The sequence below is a fragment of the Rhipicephalus microplus genome, chromosome 6 (genome assembly GCF_043290135.1).
Source record: "Rhipicephalus microplus isolate Deutch F79 chromosome 6, USDA_Rmic, whole genome shotgun sequence".
Taxonomy (NCBI): domain Eukaryota; kingdom Metazoa; phylum Arthropoda; class Arachnida; order Ixodida; family Ixodidae; genus Rhipicephalus; species Rhipicephalus microplus.
Window position 1 is genome coordinate 180190404 of NC_134705.1, and position 24011 is coordinate 180214414.

Below are 24011 nucleotides of genomic sequence, written 5' to 3' on the forward strand. Positions count from 1 at the left end.
TCCTTCCATCTAGTGAACACTCCAAGTACCGCCACCTTGCATCTTTTCGCATATATTTATCATTTAGAAGTATCGCCATCCAGCGGGCGTTCCAAGGACTGAACGAAAAGTGGTTACCTGCTGCTGCTACTACTACTACTACTACTACTACTACTACTACTACTACTACTACTACTACTACTACTACTACTGCTTCTGCTGCTGCTGCTACACGCGTCGGGGACGAATGACCCACGCGTAAGGAGCTTTGCCCCTAAAAGAAATAGGGGAGACACGCGCACGCCAAGCTTTGCTTTCGCAGGTCGCGGGTTCGAATCCCGGCTGCATTTCCGATGGAGGCGGAAATGTTGTAGGCCCGTGTGCTCAGATTTGGGCGCAAGTTATAGAACCCCAGGTGGTCGAAGTTTCCGGAGCCCTCCACTACGGCGTCTCTCATGATCATATGGTGGTTTTGGGACGTTAAACCCCACAAATCAATCAATCATCGAATATTAAGAACGCGCTACCCACATACACGAAAAAACAACAACAAAGCAGACAGGATTGTTTCTGGCAATGTGGGTCCGTCTCTAATATTCCGTCAGTATGTACCAAATGGCCCGACAACAAGGTCTAAGTAAGCTGCCGTCACACTTATCACACTGCACATAATTAATATGACGATGTATGTACAAAATATACATAACTTCACGAGGATGCAAGTATGTTGTGTACTACACTGTAAGCAAAAGTTAGCCTAGATGGGAGTTTCTCTAGCACATGAGCCCACAAAACTCCCCTGCCCCAATTAGTTACTCCTTGGTAGGGAGTGAACTCGGCACATGTCATCGTAAAACGCCCCCTGCTTAATCACAGAGTTTATGAACGACATGACCTTGTTAAACTCCCCAGGGAGTTTCAGGTCATGTGGTTACAAACTCCCTATAGGAGCTTTAAAAATCCTCTTTGTGCACACGCACACGCGTGTGCGTGTGCGTGTGTGTGTGTGTGTGTGTGTGTGTGTGTGTGTGTGTGTGTGTGTGTGTGTACGGGCATATGTTTGCACGTCGGTGTGAAACACTTGTGCTTTGTGTGGCTAACCGTGTGAACATCTGTCAACAGGCAACAAAATTATAAGTGCAGCGAAGAATAGCAACGACCGGTTGGTATTTACTGCGAACATTTCAATATATTTCGCACCGTTAAACCACGCTGCACATCGGTCCGATTCCTCAACGAAACGCCGTGAATGCCGCGCTTCAAAGGGCCGAGTAACAAAAAACTTCGAAGAATAAATTAATGGTAGCAAAAGTAAGCTTTTACGATCGTCAGCGGCTGCTCTTGGAGTTTCACCGTCAAAAACTTCAAAGCGGTCTGCAGTAGGCTTCGCTCGACTACGGCAGGCTGGCCGGCAACCGGTCTGAGAGTTGCGCCGGCGACGCGCTCGCCCCGTCTCCGCCGATAGTGGCTTCTCGGAGTGTCACCGGTATTTCACCAGCTGTAACATCTAAGTGGTAAGAAGGCCTCGCTATGCCGTCGGTATCAAGCCGGCATCGTATCGAGCTCGCACTGCGCGCCGGCCACCGGGGCAAGCGCTACGAGCTAGAACTGACCACCGGCGAGGCAAAGAATGTGTTTCAGTAAAAAATGAAGGCTGCTGGGATGTATAACAGTCTTCTGCGCCTTGCGACCGCAGCTGTCAATGACTAACTGCAAGGCGAGCGCCGAACGAGGCGGAGTACGATCGTCGGCGATTGCACCGTAAAACTTCGAAGCGGTTCGAAGTAGGCTTCGCTCGACCACGGCAGGCGGTCAGCAACCGGTGGGAGAGTTGCGCCGACGACGTGCTCGTCCCGTCTCCGCCGATGGGGAGTTCTCGGAGTGTCACCGGTATTTCACCGGCTGCAACATCTAAGCGGTAGGAAGGCCTCGCTATGGCGTCGGTATCAAGCCGGCATCGTATCGAGCTCGCACTGCGCACCGGCCGCCGTGGCGAGCTCTGCGAGCTATACATGCAATGCATGCGAGCCACGGGAACAGCGACTGCGAACCGTCTCATTCGTTTAGGTCTATCGCTCCGTAGCTTAAACTGCGTGGATAGCGGACGCCTATTTCTGTGCATGGGAAAAACAACGAGACGTAAACTGCACATCAGCAAGCATATTGTGATCGCCAGCTGTCGTTCATCGAATCACCGTGCCGTACTCGTGAGTGAGGCCTAGTCGTTGAACGCGGTAGCGGCGGTCTACCTCGGTTCATCGCTGCAGCTGCTGAATGTGCCTCGTTATTGTGTTCATTGAAGGCCGCGCGCACTTTGTGTATGATTCAGTGCATTTTACGGGTCCGCAAACAGTACTGCTAATGCAAATTCAGCCTGTACGACAGAGCGTCAACTGATAAAACTTTTTCGCTATAGTAAAAAAATATTAAAGATTAGGCAGGATTAGGATAAAAGGCATGTGTGTTGAAGTGCTTACATCAGACCAACGCAAGTTCATACTTAAGCCGTGCGTATTTGTTGCTTAATTATTAGAAAAAAAGGCTTTCACCTGTGCTACTGGGAGTCCAGAATGTGTTGCCTATATATACCCGGTGACTATACGGTAGGTGCGTACTGCGTGTGGCAAGCTGTGGTGTAATAAAGAAAAAAAGAGTGGCAAGCTGTGGTGAGTGCGAGTGTTGTAATATTACGTGAACGTTGTGAGCATGTTTGTGTACTGTAATCATTGTTGTGCGCATTAAATGTAATACAATTAAAATTACGCTTGCACATAGTACGGCTGCTGGAGTAATTTTTTTCTCAGTCGATGCAAAAAATTTACTCCCATACTGACCTGAAAAAGTTCCCCAATGGATGTAAATAAAAACCCCCCTGGCACCATGCAAAAACCCCCTACTGATGGGGAGTAAATTTTTTACTCCCTCCGGACGGTGTTTATAAAACTCCCATCGGGGCGTGCGCTAGAGGACAAGGTCATTTACTCCAATCTCGGCTTAATTCTGTTTACAGTGTATATATCTGCGTCAAATGAAACCCGAACAGCGGCAAACTTTCGCCGTGGTATAGTGCGCGCCGTCCAGTCTGGCAGCTCTGCGCAAATAGTCTTGCCTGTCCATAATAATAAGTGGACCATCGCGAAGGCCTGTTTCTGTTCGGGTTTCACTTGACACATATAGTGTGTTTAGAGAAAGTGTTCAACGATTTAGAGTGTGAGCCGTCCCTATACTCGTACAGCGGACAACCGCAATGGGTTCAGAAAAATTGGGTACCCAATTGGAGTGCTCGGTACTCTACTATGGGAGAGCGTAGGAGCCGATTTCCCGGGCAGCGGGAGTTTGAGAAAGGGGGAAACAATTTAGAGTACAGGGTGCTCTACTATGGGAGAGCTTGAAGCCGTCCCGTGGGCATCAATGTTCAAAGGGGTTAGAAAAAGTGGGTAACGATTCAGAGCACTGGGTACTCGGGGGGGGGGGGGGGGAGGTTAGAAAAAGGGGGTAACGATTTAGAGCACAGGGTACTCTACTATGGGAGAGCTTTAAGCCGTCCCGTGGGCCTTGTATAGAGGTTTAAAACTGTGAAGGCGGCATTGTCTTCTCACTCTACTAATGGGAGACAAAAATAGGGGGGGGGGGGGTTAGAAAACGGAGACAACGATTTAGAGCACAGGGTACTCTACTATGGGAGAGCTTAAAGCCGTCCCGGGAGACAAAAATGTGTTTAGAAAAAGTTTATTCTCTCCTGGGACGCAACAAAGCTAAGGGACAAGCGTCTGTATAACAGGCACAATAACAAACAAAAGACAAAGCACAACATACATTACACATTTAAACAAGTGTCCAAGTCCGTAGGATGTCCATCGTTCATAGTACTAATAACTATACATACACTACATAAATGCACTAATCACAATATGGACAATGTACATGATGATATATGTGAAGAATTTACAAGACTTGGTGAAGATGTTAGAAAATATGTACAACAGGTATCAATATTCATAAAAGTTACATTACTTACAGCGTTAGAATGAAGTGCATATATACAAGAGCTCACACCAATATGGGGCATACACAAACACATAAAATAGTAAACACATACTGATTACATGCACCAATCAGACATTAACAGGTGACCTGGCTATAGGAACCAGGCCAAGTGGAAGACTAATCGAACGCGTCTGTCAACTACGGACAGAAAGCGGCACGACCATTGTCGCAGAAATTCTTCCTCCCCAAGGAAGAACAATTCCTCCGACAGAAACGATAAGAGTTCACAGTAGAGGCGTTCCAGAATCGGAAAAAGAGCACGACGACGATGACCTGCCGCAACAGCTTCGCACCTATTACGCCATAAACAAAAGGCTCCCGCAGCTATTAGAAGGCGTGCAAAGCGACTACGCGAGCAGCGACCAGATGTTACAAAGCGATTAACACCTAGGCCACGAAAACTAGCGTTAACTGACCTCCAAAACACCTTTGCGATGACACATTGCTTCAGCATATGCTGGTTAGACTCCTGTAACGGGCAGTTAGGACAAGTGGAAGATGGGACCATGCGCCACCTCTCCAATCTGTCCCGTGTTGGGAGTACTCCCCATCCAAGACGCCACATAAAGTCACGGAGGTGACCAGGCAAAAACGATGCCGTTATCGCGCTCCACGAGACATGTCTCGATCGTGCTAGACGGGCTGGAGGAACCAGAGGAAGCAGAAGAGCCGCCGTTGTATCTACGATGCGGCTTTCAAGAATGTCCACATCGGGACAAACCTGCTGCGCGTGTCGATAAAATGCTACTGCCGTTGAGTAAAATGCAGGCACGTTAAGTGTTTGCGGTGCAGAATTAAGCCGTGCATCAGGTAGTAAATAGCGTAGTTTGGTGCCCAAGAAATAACAGGCAAGATCACGCGCGGGGCACTGATCACCATGCAACAACCGAAGTAAGAATCGTAGGGCAAGCAGCCGGCAGCGAACAGAGACGGATGGGAATGCGAATCCACCGCAGTTTCTCGGTTGCCCAAGAGCTGCTCGGCAAACCAGCTCTGTTCCACCCGACCAGAAAAAGGAGCCAATGAGGGATTGCAACGACCTGGTGATTCGTAATGGGGGCTGTAAGACGTGAGATATGTACCATGCACGGCCGCAAAACACCGTCTGTGCTAAATACCTTCTTTCGAGCATCGGTAAATCATACTCTTGTGCTTCCCGGACGTGTCGTTTTACATCTTCGACTACTGAATTCCACAAGGAGCCTGATATGCCGTAGGAAGTATAATCAAGCCCCAGAATACGAATAGAGTCAATTTTCTGAAGACCGAGAAAGGAACTTAGACATGCGTCTGGGGAACCAATGAATAAATATCGACATTTGGAAAAATTTAAAGCGGCACCTGAAATCATGCCATACGTCGTAAAAAGTCGTAGGCTACGGGATAAACTGTCCTCATTCTTCAAATACAACGTGATGTCATCAGCAAATGCTGTCACTGTCACGGTACCACTACCTGGAAGAGGAAGGCCTCTAACGTAAGGGTCAGCGATTAGCGATTGAAGGAATGGTTCGAGGCTGAGTACAAAAAGTGCAGGGGATAAAGGACACCCCTGGCGAACACCACGGGTAACCGGAAATGGCGCACTCTCTAAACCATCAAGAAACAACGTGCTGCGTATATTTCGGTATGCGTTTCTGAGAAGCTCAACGAAGTTTTGTGAGAAGCCAAATGCTTCCATTACGCTAAATATAAAGCTATGTTCGAGGCGATCGAATGCCTTTTTTTGGTCAAGTGAAACTAAGAGTCCCTGAGCTGATCTTGTTAACGTGTACGCAACTATATCGCGCGTAACAAAGGAAAGACTGTGGATTTCTCTTCCAGGAATAGAGCACGCCTGATGATGACCTATTAAGGAGGGCATCAAGCTTCTCAAACGCCGAGTGATAATTGCCGCGAAAGTTTTATAATCAACGTTGAGGAGCGTTATTGGTCGCCACTCCTCTGGGCGAACTGACGATGGGTCATGTTTGGGTATTAAAACAATTCGACCGTCGCGAAAGCTATCAGGAAAATCAAAGTTCTCGAAACAGCGGCAAATAACAGAGGTGAAAAGAGCACCAATGTCGTCCCAAAACGTTAAATAAAACTCAACAGGCAACCCATCGGGCCCGGGGGCCGAGCCACGCTTCATGGAAGACAGTGCCTCTTTCACTTCGTCAGCTGACGGACTTGAGCACAGTTGTTCAGCGACTTCAGATGAAATTCGAGGTAGCCTACTTAACATTGTGGCTGTCTCGGTGGTACCGCGATGTGATGACATTGTCGTACGAGCCATGTTGGCAAAGTAAGCTAGGAAAATTGATTGATCACGTGTCGGCGGCAACGCAGTGTGTAAGAATCTGGCCGCCGGAGTTCCTAGTCGACTCGACGGGTTGAGAAGCGAGCTTTTCGCAAAGCGTAGAACCTCAGGGTGAGCACATAGATTACGTCTGCAACGCCAAGCAGCCGCCGTCAATGACGAAGCTGCAATGAGTCGTTGAAAACGACCCCTTAACTCTCGCTGCCATGCGCGCATCAAGGGAGTTAGTCGATCAACCCGAAGAGCAATACGCAGCTTTGTGGCAGTGTCCGCTAGTTCTTCGGACGTACGGCGTCTGAGGGCCCGCCCTGCTACTGAGCAGTGTAAACGCCACTGTGTCTTGAGCACGTCCCACACCTCCGGACCGCATCCCAAGAGAGAGGCCTGCAAGCTTCTAGATAAACTGGAGCGTGTAGGCGCGTCGTGCAGAATGCGGATGTCAAGACGCCAAGGTTTCACTGATGATGAAAAGGGAAAGTGAGCCTCGAGCGTCACTGGTCGGTGGTCTGATATATAAACAGGCGATGATGGTAATGTTACTACATCAGAGTGCGATACGTAAGAAGCTAGCGCGCTCGGCACATAGAAACGATCCAAACGACTAGACGACGTGCTACGCCGCCAAGTCCAGGCATACTGTGGTCCATGCACTAGTCTGTACGTATCTATCAAAGAGAAATGTTGCACTAGGCGACGCAGCTCTCGCGCGTTCCAATCAGAGCGACCCCATCCTGGACCTTGCACGTCAGCTCGCGTGTCTAATACACAATTAAAGTCTCCAGTGAGTATAACATGACGACCATCTAGAAAATACACGTCCAGGTCACGGAAAAAATCGTTAGACATCGCTGCTTGAGCTGGCCCATAAATACACAAAACACGCAGCTTGAAGGATGATAGGACGCAGTCAAAAGCCAATACCCGTCCGAACGCGTCATAGAAAACATGATGATTTCGCAGAAGAGCGCGGTTAAAAATAATAATTCCAACTCCAGAGAAGCGAGATGTCGCGAAGGAAAAATAACAGTCTAAATTAAATGCGCGTTTGAATGCACGAACGTGGCCAATGGTGAAAAAATTTGTTTCTTGTAAACACAGAATATCACAATGTTCTGCGCGGGCTATGCTGATAACCTCGGCTTGTTTTACTGGGTTACGGAACCCTTGAACATTTAAAGAAAGAATTTTCAGGGTGTCAGCCATATTGAAAAAAGATGTGTGACTGACCTGGTCGTGTTTTTCGATTCGGTATACCCCGGGGATTTGTCCGGGGGAACTGGAGTACGTACACTACACAGCACAATTCGACCCTCTAGAAGAGGGTCGAGGTTTCTTCGGTTGCTGGAATTCGGAGCGGCTGTCGTGGGTGCCGTCCGAGCTGGTGCCAGACTTGTGAGCACGCTTGACCTCTCGCGGGGCTTGCATTTCCACGTCACAACTGTCTGGGCTAGAAGGGAGTCCGATGCTACTGTCGACTTCGAGGCTGAAGCTGCTGTCTGACGAATCAGATGGTGGTGGGGCTGCAGCGTTAACGTTGTCGCCGCCTCCAACGACCTTGATCACGGATTGCTTGTCGAGACGCGTCAGTAAAGAACTCCCATGGCATCTTGCTACTTGTTCAAGGGAGTCACGAGCCTGGCTTTCGGAATGATCCAAAGGGCTTTGCTCATTCGGTTTTAATTCTTTTCCAGGCGAGACACCAGCGCCCGTAGATCTCGCAACGTCAGCTTCTTCTGGGCACTCAGCTGCTAGGTTTAACGATGATTCCGGTGCCTCGGTGCCTACCAGCGCTTCTTTCTCGGCTTGCGCCGACGTCGAACATGGCACGACATGTTTGTCTGGGACAGACGTGAGGTCGATCGCGGTGGCTGTTTCTATAGCTGAGATTTGCAGACGTGGCGCGCTCGGGTTGGCCAAGCTGCACACTTCCTCATCTTTTAATGGAGCTCTCAGAATCGGATTCTGGCGTTCTTCTAATACAGCTTCGGGTTCTCGTTCATCTGTTGCCGTTGGTGACATGGACGGTAGGGCAGGAAAGGTCCCCGCAGTAGCATCAGAATATGAACGACGCACAGGGCAGACGGTGGTAGGGTGGTTATCTCCACAACGTCGGCAGGGGCGGTCGCAACCTTCGCTTTCGTGTCCATGCACACCACAGCGACCACAGAATGGTGCTGTGCACTGTGCTCGATAATGACCACTAGAGCCACACCGACGACAAACACGTTGCAGGCCGCGGTAGTCGAAGGTGACTCGATGACCAGAAACGCGAAGATAGTTGGGGACGCGATTTGTGGGACAAAAAAAAAATTGCCCGCAGCTTCCCTCGGGGGAACACTGAGGAGGATGCGGAGCATATAATTGGTTAACGGGGTGTTAAAGTGCGACTTACTTGGGTCGATGGCTAAATTGGTTTACGTGGTTGTGAAATGGGGTGTTAAATTGCGACTTACTTGGGTCGATGGCTAAATTGGTTAACGTGGTTGTAGGAGGGGGTGTTAAATGAGTGAACACGTACACACGTATGCGAAAGGGCGGCGCTGGTCGAAGGGACGTCGATCATTGTGTTTGTGGATTCGTTGGAATTCATTTCACCGCGACCTTGGACGTCGACGAACCGTACAAACCAACCGACGAGCGGCAACTGAGCGAGCGAGCGCCGACCTTGAGTATATATATATATATACAATGCGACGGCGCATGCACTGTCAGCTGTTGAATGTTCTCGAAGCGCGACGGTGCATGCGCGTCCACTGGAGAATCAGGAGAATTGTAGATGTCGAACGCGGTGTGTAGAGGAGGGAGGGTGCACAGATGGTGGAGGAGTGAAGCGCGCGCGGTGTGTAGAGGAGGAAGGGATGCACAGATGGTGGAAGAAGGAGGAGACGGCGCGGCGGCGCATGCGCGCGCGTCAGCTGTCGAATGTTGGAGAAGCGGTGCGGACGGCGCACTACAAGGCGCGAGTATAAGATGCTGTGTTTAGAAAAAATTTATTGCCACAAACGTCAATAACACTCAACAGAACATTTCCGTCTTAGACATACTCTAACGATGATGACAAGACAGACGTCATTTACATGAACATGGATATGAGATGACGTTGAAAAAACATGTACATACGATGGTTCACTCAAACACAACCACAAAATACTTCAAGGTAAACAAGAGACAAATACCAGACTCGCTTCGTGTCACGGTTGTGCTTGCTAGGTACTTAGGTGAACGTGTTTAGTGACTTCCCGCAAGACGCCATTTACTTCTTCACTACGTGAGAACTTGCGTGTTTGTGCTGACTTTTGTGATGTGCTAAGTGTGTAGTCGTGTGATTTTAGATGCTTCCGCATCTAAAATAGCGATTTGCTCTAAAACATTTTCGCAGCGTGACGCCGGAAGAGCTTGGCGTTTACGATCGTTTAACAATGCGGTCTTCAAAGGAGCGCTGGTCACACGCGTAGTTGTATGAGCAGTTTTCCAAAAACTCATGTTCTTTCAATCGTGGGTTTGTTGGCGATCGGCCGCATCTGATGTGGCACTGACAGCTTTTATCGAGATCGCTCGTAATTTAGTGTTGTCACATTTTATTGTTGCAAACTCATGAACTTCGTTTGTGTAGTAGCGCTGCGCTGATGAGCACGTGGACGAAGGTCCGATTTTCCGAAAGGGAGGAACAGTCAGGCGGGAGCATTGCGCAAGGCCATGGAAAAAAATAAAGAAGAAAAGGTAGAAAGAAACGAAGAAATAGTGAAAGAAAGGAAGAAAGAAGGGGAGGAGAAGAAACAAAAAACAAAAGAAGGAGAGAAAGGAAGAAACAAAGAACAAAGGAAGGAGATTAAAGATGAAAAAAAAAATCACAGCATATTCACGGAGTGAATGATGACGAGTGGGGCGAAGAGTTTGTCCATCCATCCGTGCTTCCGTCTTGCCGTTCGTTCTTGCTTGCGTCCGTCCGTCCTTCCATCTAGTGAACGCTCCAATTACCGCCACCTCGCATCTTTTCGCATATATTTATCATATAGAAGTATCGCCATCCAGCGGGCATTCCAAGAACTGAACAAAAAAGGGTTACCTACTACTACTACTACTACCACTACTACTACTACTACTACTACTACTACTACTACTACTACTACTACTACTACTACTACCACCACCACCACCACCACTACACGCGTCGGGGACGCATGACCCGCGCGTAAGGAGCTTTGCCCCTAAAAGAAATAGGTGAGACACGCATACGCCAAGCTTTACTTTCCAGTTCCCGCGCCCTAGCTTTTTGTCCGTGTCGTTAAGCGCTGTTTTCAACTTCGTTCAATGCTGCAACACCTGGCCTAACCTTGCTCACCGATGCCGATATACTCTCGTAAAGGACAGGGAGCGGCCGATTGGTACAATCGGGCCTTGGGCCTCGCAACAACAGACAAGATCACGAGACCACGAATCCAACACTCGATCCAGCGGAAAGCCGAGGGCACCGATTGACGGCGTTCGGATTGCGCAGTGCATATATTGTCAACCTCGCGAGCAGTACAAGATGAGCATATGGGTGGTGGGCGCTGGAGGCTCTTATCTCGACAACTCGGTGCGTCGGCCAAGGATGAGAGCAGCATACACAAGCACGCGTATTTAATCGGTATTTAACCGATAAGATTAGCCTCAAGGGCGGGCAGGTGGTCGCGTGTGTACACAGTGGGCATCGAGTGCCGCAGTTTGATCGCTATCACGTGGGACCAGCCCAGCCGCCTCTTCGTCGTAAAAGAAAAAAAGGCTTCAAGGCCCATATACCGAGGTATGTACGACGTTCAAGTATCTCGCATTTCGCCGTGGAAGTGACTCGTCCCCCGTTTTAACTCGTCTCCGGCATTTGTGCGTGGTTGTTTTCTCAGAGACAACGATATATTCTGGTTTATCGAATTCTTCTGCACTTTTTCACGTTTTTTCACGGGAACATTCTTATTCTTCTTATCTAATTTCTCCCTTTTTTTTTTAGCAAGCGTTGTATAAAAGATTTCCATTATAAGGTGCAGTATGGCCAACCCCCTTTGTGGGTATGAGCCAAGATTCTCTAGGCGACAAGAGTGCGATTGTCGATGAGAAGATTGTGCAGCGTGTACTGCTTCATCGCTTCTAGATTATCATGCAGGCGCGTCGTCACTCCCCCTTCTCCTATTTTCAACTACCCATTCCGCCCTGCAAGAGCGAACATAGCCAAAACACATTGCATGAGTTGCGCACCTGTCTGCTCCCCCGAAGGTGAAACCGGAGCACGGTTTCGGGATCAAGAAGTACTCACACGACAGACGAAATTGCAATTCCAGCCTGCGGTTTGCGTACTACGTCACCACACGTCAGCCGTTCCCGCGTCACCGTTTGGGTCCGCGCGGAGCGATCCGTGAGCGATCCAAATCACGGTTGGGATCGTCGGGGATCAACGCCGAAATCCTTGCGTGTAGCGCGAACTCTTCCCTGTCGTGTGAACGCTGGCGGCGGAGGGATCAGAATCACGTCGCATGTCACGTGACCGATCCGTCAACGGATCATGACCATCGTGTTAATACAGGTTCACGTGATGCCAAAATCTCGATCTGGATTTGTTCCGGATCCACAACGAATTCGCAGCACTCGTCGTCTCATGTTTTATTTAATGCCTTTTTTGAATACTTGATGCCAAGGTTTTGCTTGATTTTTCCAAGTAGTTAATTTGGGGCTTATTTATTTTATTTAGTTCGTGCATTCCTTATTTCGGAATTCGGGCCAGGTGCACTGGGAGTCCATTGATCTCAGTATAACATGGCGTCATTTATGACACGACCGATCTCCAGATGTTTACAACTTCACGATATGACATCACGGGTTGACGTCATCAGGTGGCACTGTTCATTGGTCAAAGGTGAGCTAATCCCGGAGGCTGTGCAAAACACGTCAGGGGCAGAAATTGATCCGGGTGTGCGGTGGGGTATCCATGCAATCGACCGACTCGAAAAAAAAAAATTGGCAGCATATCCACGGAGTGAGTGATGGTGAGTGGGGCAAAGCATTCGTCCGTCCACTCGTTCTTGCTTCCGTCCGTCCATGCGTCCATCCGCCCGTCCGTGCGTACGTCTGTTCGTGCGTCCGTCCCTGCGTTCGTCCATGCATCCGCCCCTGCGTCCGTTCGTGCGTCTACCCATGCATCCGTCTGTGTGTCCGTTCGTCCATCTATTCAACACTCCAAGTACCACCATCTCGCATCTTTTCATCATATATTCCCCATATAGAAGCACTGCCATCCGGCGGACATCCCAAGGACTAAACGAGAGGTGGCACACGCACGCTTTCTTACAGCTTGTGCTTCGGGTCCAATTCCCACCTTTAACCACCTCGAGTTCATGGTATATACTAGTTCACTGTATTCATGGCACTGCGGCTCAACGCTCCCTAAACCTTTCTAAAACCAAGGAGGTTACGCCCAGCGAGTGTAAGGTAGCAACCTTTTCCTGTCAGATAGTGCTCAATGTACATGCCAATAGCTGCTAATGGAAAATGAGAGACAGGAGAATTCGGCTTTTACTTTCTTACGGCTTGCGCTTCGTATCTACTTCCCACCTTTAAACACCTCGAGTTCATGGTATACACTAGTTCATTGTATTCATGACACTGCGGTTCAACGCTCGCTAAACCTTTCTAAAACTAAAGAGGTTACACCCAGCGAGTATAACGTAGCAACCCTTTCTTGTCAGATAATGCTTAATGTACATGCCAGTGGCTGCTAATGGGGATCGCAGCGTGCGCGTTAACTAAAAGCCGAATGTTCCTGTCTCTCATTCACTATTAGCAGCCATTGGCATGCACATTGAGCACTATTTTTTTTATTTTTCAACAACGAACAGAAGAAATCTCTCACCAGCACCACCTTGGAGGTCAAAATGTTATATTTGTTACACACTACAACGGCTACGAGGGACGAACGGGTGCCGCTATAAGGAGTTTCGCCCCTAAACTACTCGACGGCTGTAGGCGAATTCTTAAGGGACCACGTAAGCTTTTCATTGTGTAATTAGTTGCATTCTATTTATTGCGAGCAACAAGCAACCCTTTTTTTCATTGCCAAAGGGCAGTGGTGGCAGTATTGTGCACGCACAAACCGTGAACAAGTTTTTACCCTTTGAGCAATACCATCTTTCTTTACGTTTTTTTTTTACTTCTTGTTTTGGGGTGTCGGAACTACAATCAGCTGCCCTGGAAGCTGGCTCTCCGTTCGCCGCCCACTGAAGGAACACGTCTGTTGACAAGGTAGGGCCATCTGATTCTTGGGGAAATTTTCGAGGTCCTTTTCAGTGTGTCGAAATGGAACCTCTTGTGCCAGAATTGAACTTTTGGCTACTATGACGCATGTACAGCAAGAGATGCTCGGCGACGGGTCAATCCCTCGCATTTGGCATGTTGCAAAGAGTGTGTGCACTACGTACATTTGACTTGGCAGTAATGAATTTAGTTGTTTTTTTTTACTGTAGCGGAAACGTAAAAAAGTTTACTTGCGCGGGCGTGTAATTTAGTAATACAACTAAATTCTTCGAGCGAGTAATTTGACGAGAATAACACATTATCTTCCTTATTATATTGTTCCAAAATATAGCGTGTCCTCTACAATAATGTGATGAAAAGTTGACCCCAAAAAAAGGAAATAAATGTAACGAATAATTCTTAATTGCCAACTTTGAATCGAGAAAGGTAACAAGAAATCTGAGGTTTCAGTGTGTATATGTGGTACATGAAGCGTACGTGAGTTGTACATTAATCATATGCGTTTGCTACAGCAACTTCGGTGTAACTTCCTTGTTTTTCAAAAGTAGTGCTACACCAGAGCACGACTACTTCGTTATCCTCCTTCGAGAGGCTGGCCACTATAGTGGCCAGCCTGCCTTGCGTCAATATGATATCATTTTTCGGCCAGCTCTGATATCAAACGTAACTTAATTACATTTGGGTCATGTCCCTAAAAATAATTACACTCGTTTACTGCCTGAAATGAAAAACATCAGCTCTACCCACAAAAAAAAAAAAAAAAAAAAACGCGCCGTGTCGGCTCTTCGCCCGTGAGAGACAGTTGTGCAAGCTTGTTTTCGTTCAAGGCTTAAGTACATTTCCTCGGGTAATGTAAAAAATACGTGAATTAGAAGTTAAAGCTTTGTCGTTTAAACCTAAAATATTACTTTTTTCTCGGCAACCATTGCGGAATTTCGGGTAAAATTTACACCAGGACGTTTTAGTGTGTATGTTTAAACGAGTGACGTAAGTACGTTTCTGCACAGTGAACTCAATCAAATAACCCAGATAGCATTGCACAGGCGCAACCGTGTCGACTTGGTAATTTTTGGCCGTGAGGTTTACGGGACGGCTCTATGCTCTCCCGAGGTGGAGTACCTGGTACTCAAGGACGCTACTCACAACACTCCTTAAACACACATGTTTCGACGGCTGTAGGCGAATTCTTCGAGCGAGTAATATAACAAGAATACGACTTTTAAATGCAAAGCATTTCTTAGCGAACTTCGGGGACTTTGAGCGTATCTATCTATCTATCTATCTATCTATCTATCTATCTATCTATCTATCTATCTATCTATCTATCTATCTATCTATCTATCTATCTATCTATCTATCTATCTATCTATCTATCTATCTATCTATCTATCTATCTATCTATCTATCTATCTATCTATCTATCTATCTATCTATCTATCTATCTATCTATCTATCTATCTATCTATCTATCTATCTATCTATCTATCTATCTATCTATCTATCTATCTATCTATCTATCTAGCCGCCTACGACTTTTAGCTCTCCTGGCCGTTTGGATAATGGTATCGATACCAAACTTGGTATGGCATAACACGACTGTATGACGAGCATATTTGACTAGTCATAACATGAAAATCATGACATGTATGTCATGAATGTCATGATCCTGGTGCTCTGGTGGTGGTTTCGTTCACACATGTTGCAAAACCGGTATGGTATGACATGAATGCATGGCGAACACAAGCGACAGACCCTAACACGAAAATCAGAACATGCGTTTCTTGTTACACCATGACTACATGCCACACTCATGATGCGCTGGCGGCCGTTTCGCTAGCGTCCCGTATACCAAATGTGGTATTACGGTACGTGAATGAATAACGAAGGCATGATACTAGTGCAAACATGATATACATAAGAAGCGTGTCATGTGAGAACATGACTACATGCCACAGTCAAGGTGCCAATACATTTCGGCGGGATGCGGTGCGCGTGCTCGCCGGCCTTCATTTCGGTGCGTCACCGTTGCCACGCCAGGCACCGGTCCTGCCATATACTCGCAGGGGGGCGCCGCGCTGCGTTGCTTTGACGCTTGCACGTTTTAGCGCGTCCGGCGTCTCTCCGTCACAAACAGAGGCAGACAGAGTGCTGTCTGGGTAAGGGCCAAACCTCATAAGCACAAAAATGCACGCGACAGCGACGAGCGACGCTATGAGCGACGAAACAGGGCGTTCGCGCGACGTGTCGCGTGCTCGTTTTCGCGCGATCGCTCGGTTCTCCAGATTTGGAAACCGTCGCTCATCGCCCGGAAGTGCTGGGCTCAAGCAGCCAATAGCGAAAAACCGGAAAAGACGAAGACTACATAGGTGCACGTGACCCTGCCCGAGTCACGTATGCGCAACAAGAAATAACGCAATGTTTATTACGCATGTGCATATAAAAAAGTGCTGCAAGGCAATAATAAACACTTTCTGTTTTATTACACAACAATATATCTTATTTTTAAATTGGAAACCGCTCACTACGCGGTTTTCTTGGTGCGAGTTGACGGCCTCATGCCAGCAACAGTGGAATTCGCTCGCCGAAGCCGTCGCGTGAATGAGGTTTGCCTGCACTAGCGACTGATCGCGCGAAGACAATCTACGTCGCATCGCTCGTCGCTGTCGCGTGCATTTTTGTGCTTATGAGGTTTGGGCTTAACGCATTGGCGCGAAAATCAGCATGTCGCATTTCGCGCCGGTTGCCGTCGTGCCGCGCTATGGTGAGGCGGTGTCGACGGACGCTGGTCGCGCTGGTATCGCCTCGCGTCAGACTGTTCAATGCTCCCGTTTTGCTAGAGTAGCGTCACTGTGCCCAGCGTGCGCGCGCGTCAACGTTACGTTAGTGTATATTGGCCCCTTCATGATGCGCTCACGGCTGTTTCGCTAGCTCCACATATACCAAATTTGGTGTGGCGTGACGTTAATAGATGACGAAGGTAAACGACACATCCAAACACGATAATCATGACACGGAAGAGATGTATGGCATAATTTACCTCCACCTCCTAACTTCGCGCTGATTTTAAAGTGACATATCAACCTTCCTTACTCGTGCTTCGCATATCATCGATTCCCACTGTACGTGGGATCTGCCAATTTATTTAAACGCACATGCGTCACCCCTTCGAGTTCCCTCGTTCGGCGTGCGAGGGATACGCTCCGTCAAGTTGTTCATGTTCAGCGTTCGTAATTCCGTTCTAAAGAGCTTCTGCTCAAGTTTTCTCCAAGAGAGTGGGCTATGACTGGTGACGGATCTGTCATTCTTAAGAGTGAAATTGTTTGAGCCGGACGTAAAAACTTTTGTGTGATGTACAAAAACTATCACCATCGTCATCATGAACGGGCATGGGCCACTGAAATTGGGCGAATACCGCTACTCGACGCTGCACTGGAAATGAAGATGGCAACAGACGGACGGCACACGCCAACTAAGATTTCTAGGCAGACGTAACCAATAATTGAGAAAAGGCAATAATCAACCCTATAGGGATTCATCCAGTGATGAACACCAGTGTCCGCGCGTTTCAGCTTCGCCGAAGCATCTGTGCGGAATGATTCGGCGATACGTGCAACGAGAGAGCACTAGAGGGAACGGGAAAAGGCAGTGTCAGCTGCGAGAAGACCTACAGAGCCAAAAGAAGGCCTACACCAACGAAGACGTGGTCGCGGATCTAATTTGAGAGGCGTGAACGCCTGGTCTCAGCGCGAGTTTGTGTCTCTGGAGTTGGGACGTCGAGGTCATGTCTGTGACTCAGCGATTTTCGCGAACCTCTCTGCGTTGAGAATCAACGCCGAAACAACGTCGGCTCGCTTAGATAAAGCGTTGCAGCAACCCATAGAAGTGACACTGGAACAACCTAGAACCACTCAGCTAAAGGCTAGCGACAACTTCAAGTAACAACCAGATTAGACTACAGAACCGAAGAGTCTTGCTGTTTCGAACCCTGCACGACCTATTTAAAGCTTCGACGTTACTTTCTTAAATTGATTGATTGATATGTGGGGTTTAACGTCCCAAAACCACCCTAGATGATTATGAGAGGCGCCATAGTGGAGGGCTCCGGAAATTTCGACCACCTGGGGTGCACCCAAATCTGAGCACACGGGCCTACGACATTTCCGCCTCCATCGGAAATGCAGCCGCCACAGCCGATATTGTAACCCGCGACGTGCAGGTCAGCAGCCGAGTACCTTAGCTACTAGACCACCACGGCGGGGCTCTTTCTTAAATTGTATAGGCAACTGTAGTAAGGTAAGTAACGTAAGTTAATAACTTTTTAGGAGCAACTTTTCCGCCTGTTATGCGCTGACACCGAGAGATGCGTTATTGGCAGTTATTAAATAGTCGCGTACTCTTGATTGTCCGCGTTTTTGGCACCGTTGAGAAAAAATTGTTTTTGTTTACAAGCCAGAAACGCTAGCACGTGCAGTTATTTTTGTTTACTGTATTTATTGGTGTGTTTAGGAATGTGCTTGACAGTATACTGCTGGCCGTGACAGGCCCAAGCAGGAATAGGAAATCAGAACACAGTATAAGCCTGAATTAGAAATGAATAACACCGCTATAAATGAAACAGGGTTACATCACTAAAGATATAGGTGCTAGGCAACGTGCAATGAAGACATCCAAAACAACAATTTTTCCTCTACCGTTCGAGAATCCAGCATCCTCAAAAATAAGATGTAGGAAGAGCGTTCCAGTAGGAACTTCTATTCGTACGAAAGCCGTGCTTAAATGCGCTAGTTTTGAACAAATATCAGTTTACAGATGGCGCACATGTTTGTGTTGAGTCTTCCTGGTGTCAAATCGTTTTACGTACGAATGTATGGGTCATGCCCGTAGCGGGTAGCGGAGGGGGCGGGAACCCGTCCCTATTCCTGGAATCTTTAGAGAGGCCGGTGTTATACCGAAAATAACGAAAATAATCGTTTTTCTCGAATAGGCAATGACTTCAGCAGGCGGCCCCTATCTTCGAAGAATCGGCTACGGGCCTAGTATGGACATGTCAAATTAATATTTCAGTACGCTGTGCAACGAAACAATTCGGGAATATTTTCGATGCAACTGTAGTGGTTCAAATCTCCGCTTTGTCTGGTGCACCGTAATCAAGAGTAGGGGTTTTCATTCGTCAATGTTTCGGGGACCTAGCCGTTGTGGACTGGGTGACGCTTTTCTCTCTATTGCAGTGAAAGAAAAGTGGTCATAAATTAACGCTACATGAGTTATGCAATAGATTTTTTTTTTGTTTTGCTCCCTGGTAAAGAACGGTTAAACGAAATGGCCACGCCAGCTGGATCTCGACAGCTCGCCTATAAGTTGTGCGGTTTTTACCCACATCCAACCTATTTCTAGTTGTGTGTGTTTTGAAAAACTGTTTAATAATTTTGAGTACTTGGTACTCAACCATGGGATAGCAGTGAGCTGTCCCTATAGAACTGCAAGCTGCTTGCATCACGGAGTCCCCGTGTTCAAGCGTTTCATTAAACGCACGAGTACTTAGGTTGATCAGGATTTGAACCCGCGACAATATGCCGTGACCTGTAAGTGTTATTCGAATATAAAAGCCTGGAAAAAGCATGATCGCGTCCGTATGCCGTATGTTGCAGAAGACTGCAACAAAAATTTTACAGCCATCTCATGAGTACGAGGGGAACCATAAGCGAGCTCCGCCGCAATGCAGAATTGTTAAGCGGTGAAGCACACACACACACACACACACACACACACACACACACACACACACACACACACACACACACACACACACACACACACACACACACACACACACACACACACACACACACACACACACACACACACACACACACACACACACACACACACACACACACACACACACACACACACACACACACACACACACACACACACACACACACACACACACACACACACACACACACACACACACACACACACACACACACACACACACACACACACACACACACACACACACACACACACACACACACACACACACACACACACACACACACACACACACACACACACACACACACACAATAGTAAGGAGCTTGTCACGCATCTTGTTGATGTTTTGATTTTGCGAGGACGGGGTTTTCCGGAACCTCCACGAGAACCACTGGTTCAGGGGTCGCAACTTGTCCCCAAGGCCGTCGGCGAGTGAACGACAGCGCGACGTTGCGTTGTCGAGCGCCGCCGAACGGCGGCGCCACCGTCTCGGCCGTGAATGCGCCGTTCGTCGTCTGCACAAAGTTGCCGCGCGCGGTGTTGAATCGCGGCGACTCGGTCGCGCTCGGTCGCTATGGGAATCCAGCGCGGTGGCGGCACCCTCAGCTCATGGTGAGCGAGATTTTTTTTTCCCTGCAAAAGCTTTTTGTTTTCTTCATGTATACGCTCTAGTTAGTGTGAGGTGCGACGCTAGTAGCCAGTGCGTCGGAAAGAAGCGAAAAAAATATATATATATATTTTGATCGCAATAAAAACGAAACCGAAAGGTTATCTATTATCTCGTTCTGGAGGGAAACCAAAAAAAAAAAAGGATTACGCTTGAGCTTCGCCTTCACGAGTAGAAGGCGACGTCGTAAACGAGACCCGCGCATTTCGCCTTCTCAACTGCCAGCCTCGATTCGGTTCTCGATAAATGCCTCAATCGTGACTATAGTTATAGTGCGAGAACAAAACGACGACACAGAGACGAGAAGGAGACGAAGGATCTGTGTCGTCGTTTTGTTTTCGCGCTATAACTGTCGTCATGCCATATTAACTAGCCCAAGCTGCCACACTTCTAAACCTCAATCGTGCCGCAAAAAAAAAAAAAAGAACCTATGTGCGCCTCTATATTGGCCCTTTCAAACTGCGGCAGAATGCCTACTGCAAGCACAGTCACCAAGTTCCCACTATGACACAGTTATTCCCTTAGCGCGGGGGTTTTCAAGCATGTTGGTGTCCTGTAACCCTGCTAAGCTATAATGAGTGCCAAGAAATCCCCCCTCTCCCCCGATGAGCTTTTCTCATTTTCACATTAAAGAAAAAAATCAAAAGTAGGGGTACATAAAAACTCCATTCACGAACATGTGGCTTAACTCACTCTACTTGCACCGACAAAGCGATTCGAAGCCCAGTCACACTCGGTGCCAACCGCGTGTCGGGTGCTGGATTCAGTTCAATCCTGCTGGATGCTGGATTCAGTCGAGTGCGGAAACGGAGAAAATTTATCAGTTGCTCGTGGAACCCCGAGGTTGGACCTGCGGAGTTCACTTTGAGAACCCCCTCCTTTAGCGATTTTGTGAGGTACCTGCTGCATGTTGTTCTTGTTGTTGTTGTTCTCCTATTGTTAGTGGCGCATGCCCATCGGGGGGGATCGGCCAAGAATCGAGTGGTTTCAAAATTTACTGTTCAGATGTGGAATGATGGAGGTTTAGCAGAAAGATTACCGATAGCCTACGAAAGTGTGGTGCTTAATGTAATGCATACAAATATTTACATAAACAAATTTATTCTTAAAATAGAGCCTATCCGCGAAGCATCACTTGCACATGCCGCAGACGTTGCTGATGGCGTTGTTGATAACGATGATTAATTATGCCTCTGTGCTTCGTAATTGGTGGGTTTCTAGACCGACCGTTAGACGCGCAATCAACATGTTTTGACGCCTGGTGTGATCTTACGCTTCTGTCACGCAATATTACATGTGGTAAAGGCACAACACGGACTAGATAACTTTAATGTAGAGTGTTTATATTGTTTTGTCCGGAAGAGTTTCGAATAAGGGCGTGGCTCTGCAGTGGAACAGCGGCTTGTCACTTGGACATCCTCGCTTCGATTCCCACTTGAACCGAAGGATCAATTGCATCTGTGTCGTATATTCGGTCACGGACAACAGTGCTTTTTTTCTCTTTCCTGGCAACCGATTCTACCGACACCGGATTATTCGAGATACAGGCTTTTTAAACGCGTTATTTTTTTGGGGGTTTTGGGTCCAAGAGAAGAATGTGGCAATACGGAACAACCACCCTATGCATGAAACGTTATTATAGATGTATATTGCAGAGCACAATATTAACGCGCATTTCTGGCGCAAATTCCAGTGCAATGTTGCGTCGAAAGTTTGCGAAAAATGAAAGAGTGGCTACCGGTGTTGTTAACCATAGTGGCAACCGGAAGCACGCAAGCGGACTTTGACGTGTCCGTCACACAAACCCGTGTAAAAAGGGCATTCTCGATGCTGAAGTTTGTTTTTATGGAAACAGTGGTCTCGCATATCAGAGACTATAGGCACTCGATTACGCGCTGCTGCTGCAAACATGCCGACTCCCTCGACGCAAAGCATTGAGCCTGCTCAGAGAATTCATAATTGAAACATGAAAGAATGAAACGTAGTGTTTATGTGCTCACCCTAATTCGTTTTGTTTTTATATGAGTAGAAACCGTTAGGGACGATTATGGAACATCTTTTGTTCCTTCCTGAGTGTAAACGGAACAAAACGTTTTTTTGGTGGCACGAAACTACGATAGTTGTAGCGCGAGAACAGAACGACGACACAGAGACAAGAAGGACACGAAGGACGCTTGTCTCTGTGTCGTCGTTCTGTTCTCGCGCTATAACTATCGTCATGTCTTACCAACTAGCCCAAGCTGCCACACTTCTAAGTTACAAAACTACGACCGAAACGAAAATTCCACGCATCTCCAAGAAGTGAGCGCTGATGATTGGGCGAAGCAGTGTGCGTGAGACCATTAATCGTTTGCTTTATATTTTCTTCTGCTTAACAGGCTTTTATTTTGTTCTTGTTGGCCTCTTGTTCTGTCATACGCTTTGATTGATTGGTGGTTAAATCTCGGGTGTTTTTCTGGTGTTGTGCTCTTTTATTCCGTTTGTTCTAGTTAACAGCCTTTCATTTTGTTCATGTTAACCTCTTGTTTTGTCATACGCTTTGATTGATTTGTGGTTAAATCCCGGTGTTTTTATGGTGTTGTGCTCTTTTATTTCGTTTGTTCCGGTTAACAGCATTTTTATAACCTATCTGTTGTTCACGGATGTTTCTGTTTCTACATCTGCTGTAAATGCCGGGTCGGTGGTTTGTGGACGCGGGGACATAGTGTGTTTTTAAGGTGCTTCGCCCCTGAAACATTTCGCTCTCCTGACGCCGCCTCAAGCGGTGAATGTTTCTCGAACCGCCTGCTAATGAATCGGAAGCCTCTGCAGCTAAACATCCTATATGGCCAATGATTCGTCCGACTCGCTCTATGGGTTTCGTGCCGAACTGTTGTGCCCCCGCGATCTCTGACGACAGAGCAGCTCTGGCCGACGGGGCTCGCCCAACTTGTAGCGACGGGGCTCGCCCATCTTCTGCCGCCGACAAGAGCTCTCGCCGAGTGGTGCCCCGTCCTCGGACTTTTCTGCGACCGTGTCCATCTTTCCTGTCTTCTTGCTTCTGTTTGTCGCTGTCTCTATACGCCACGCTCTCTTCTTCCTCCTCTTTCTATCTCTGTATCTTTAATCCTATCATTTTCATCCCTCCTTACTCCCATTCTTAGTGAGCTACTGTTGAGGTGTCGCACTCTGATGCAGACAGTTACGGGGCTCACTTTTCTCTTCTTTTCTAAGCGTCACATAAGGATTCGTCATGATATCCGGCTACATGTACAGTGAGAGCGTTAACGTATACGTGACTTTTGCGACGGGTACGTCGTGGATATATATTTAAAAAAAATCTCGGGGCTTTAAAACTGCAACAAGATTATCAGCACAGCACGACCGGCGGACCCCGACTTAAATTTTAACGATTACGGTTCTTTTTTTTTTACGCGCATCTGAACCCGAGCACACTGGTGTGTCATCGTTTCGGGTGCCGCCCTCGCCTGAAGGTTGCGGGTTCGATTCTGGTCGTGGCGGTCGCGTTTCGATGGAGGTGAAATGTTGGAGGCCCGCGTATACTGCGCGATGTCGATTGATTGATTGATTGATTGATTTGTGGTGTTTAACGTCCCAAAACCACCACCTGATTATGAGAGGCGCCGTAGTGGAGGGCTTCGGAAATTTCGACCACCTGGGGTTCTTTACCGTGCACACAAATCTGAGCACACGGGCCTACAACATTACCGCCTCCATCGGAAATGCAGCCGCCGCAGCCGGGATTCGATCCCAGGACCTGTGGGTCAGCAGCCGAGTACCTTATCCACTATCAACGTTTTTAGATAGCTATAGACCACCGCGGCGGGGCTAGCATTACTAACAGCTTGAACCTCTCTGTGTACCACAGTATACGGGTATAGTGATGCGACCACTGCGGAATAAAATCGAAAAAAAAATAAAATTGAACAACCAAGTGTTTTGAATCGAGGTAGA

General features: G+C 47.7%; 1 protein-coding gene across 2 annotated transcripts in view; it reads left to right on the forward strand.

Moving 5' to 3' along the window:
* Window positions 1–24011, forward strand: part of LOC119167048 (equilibrative nucleoside transporter 2) — a 149691-nt gene that overhangs the window by 41048 nt on the left and 84632 nt on the right. For both annotated transcript variants that reach the window (XM_075867194.1, XM_075867195.1), the window contains exon 7: window positions 13539–13597. In XM_075867194.1, the coding sequence (XP_075723309.1) occupies window positions 13539–13597 (59 nt within the window). The remainder of the gene's footprint in view (window positions 1–13538; window positions 13598–24011) is intronic.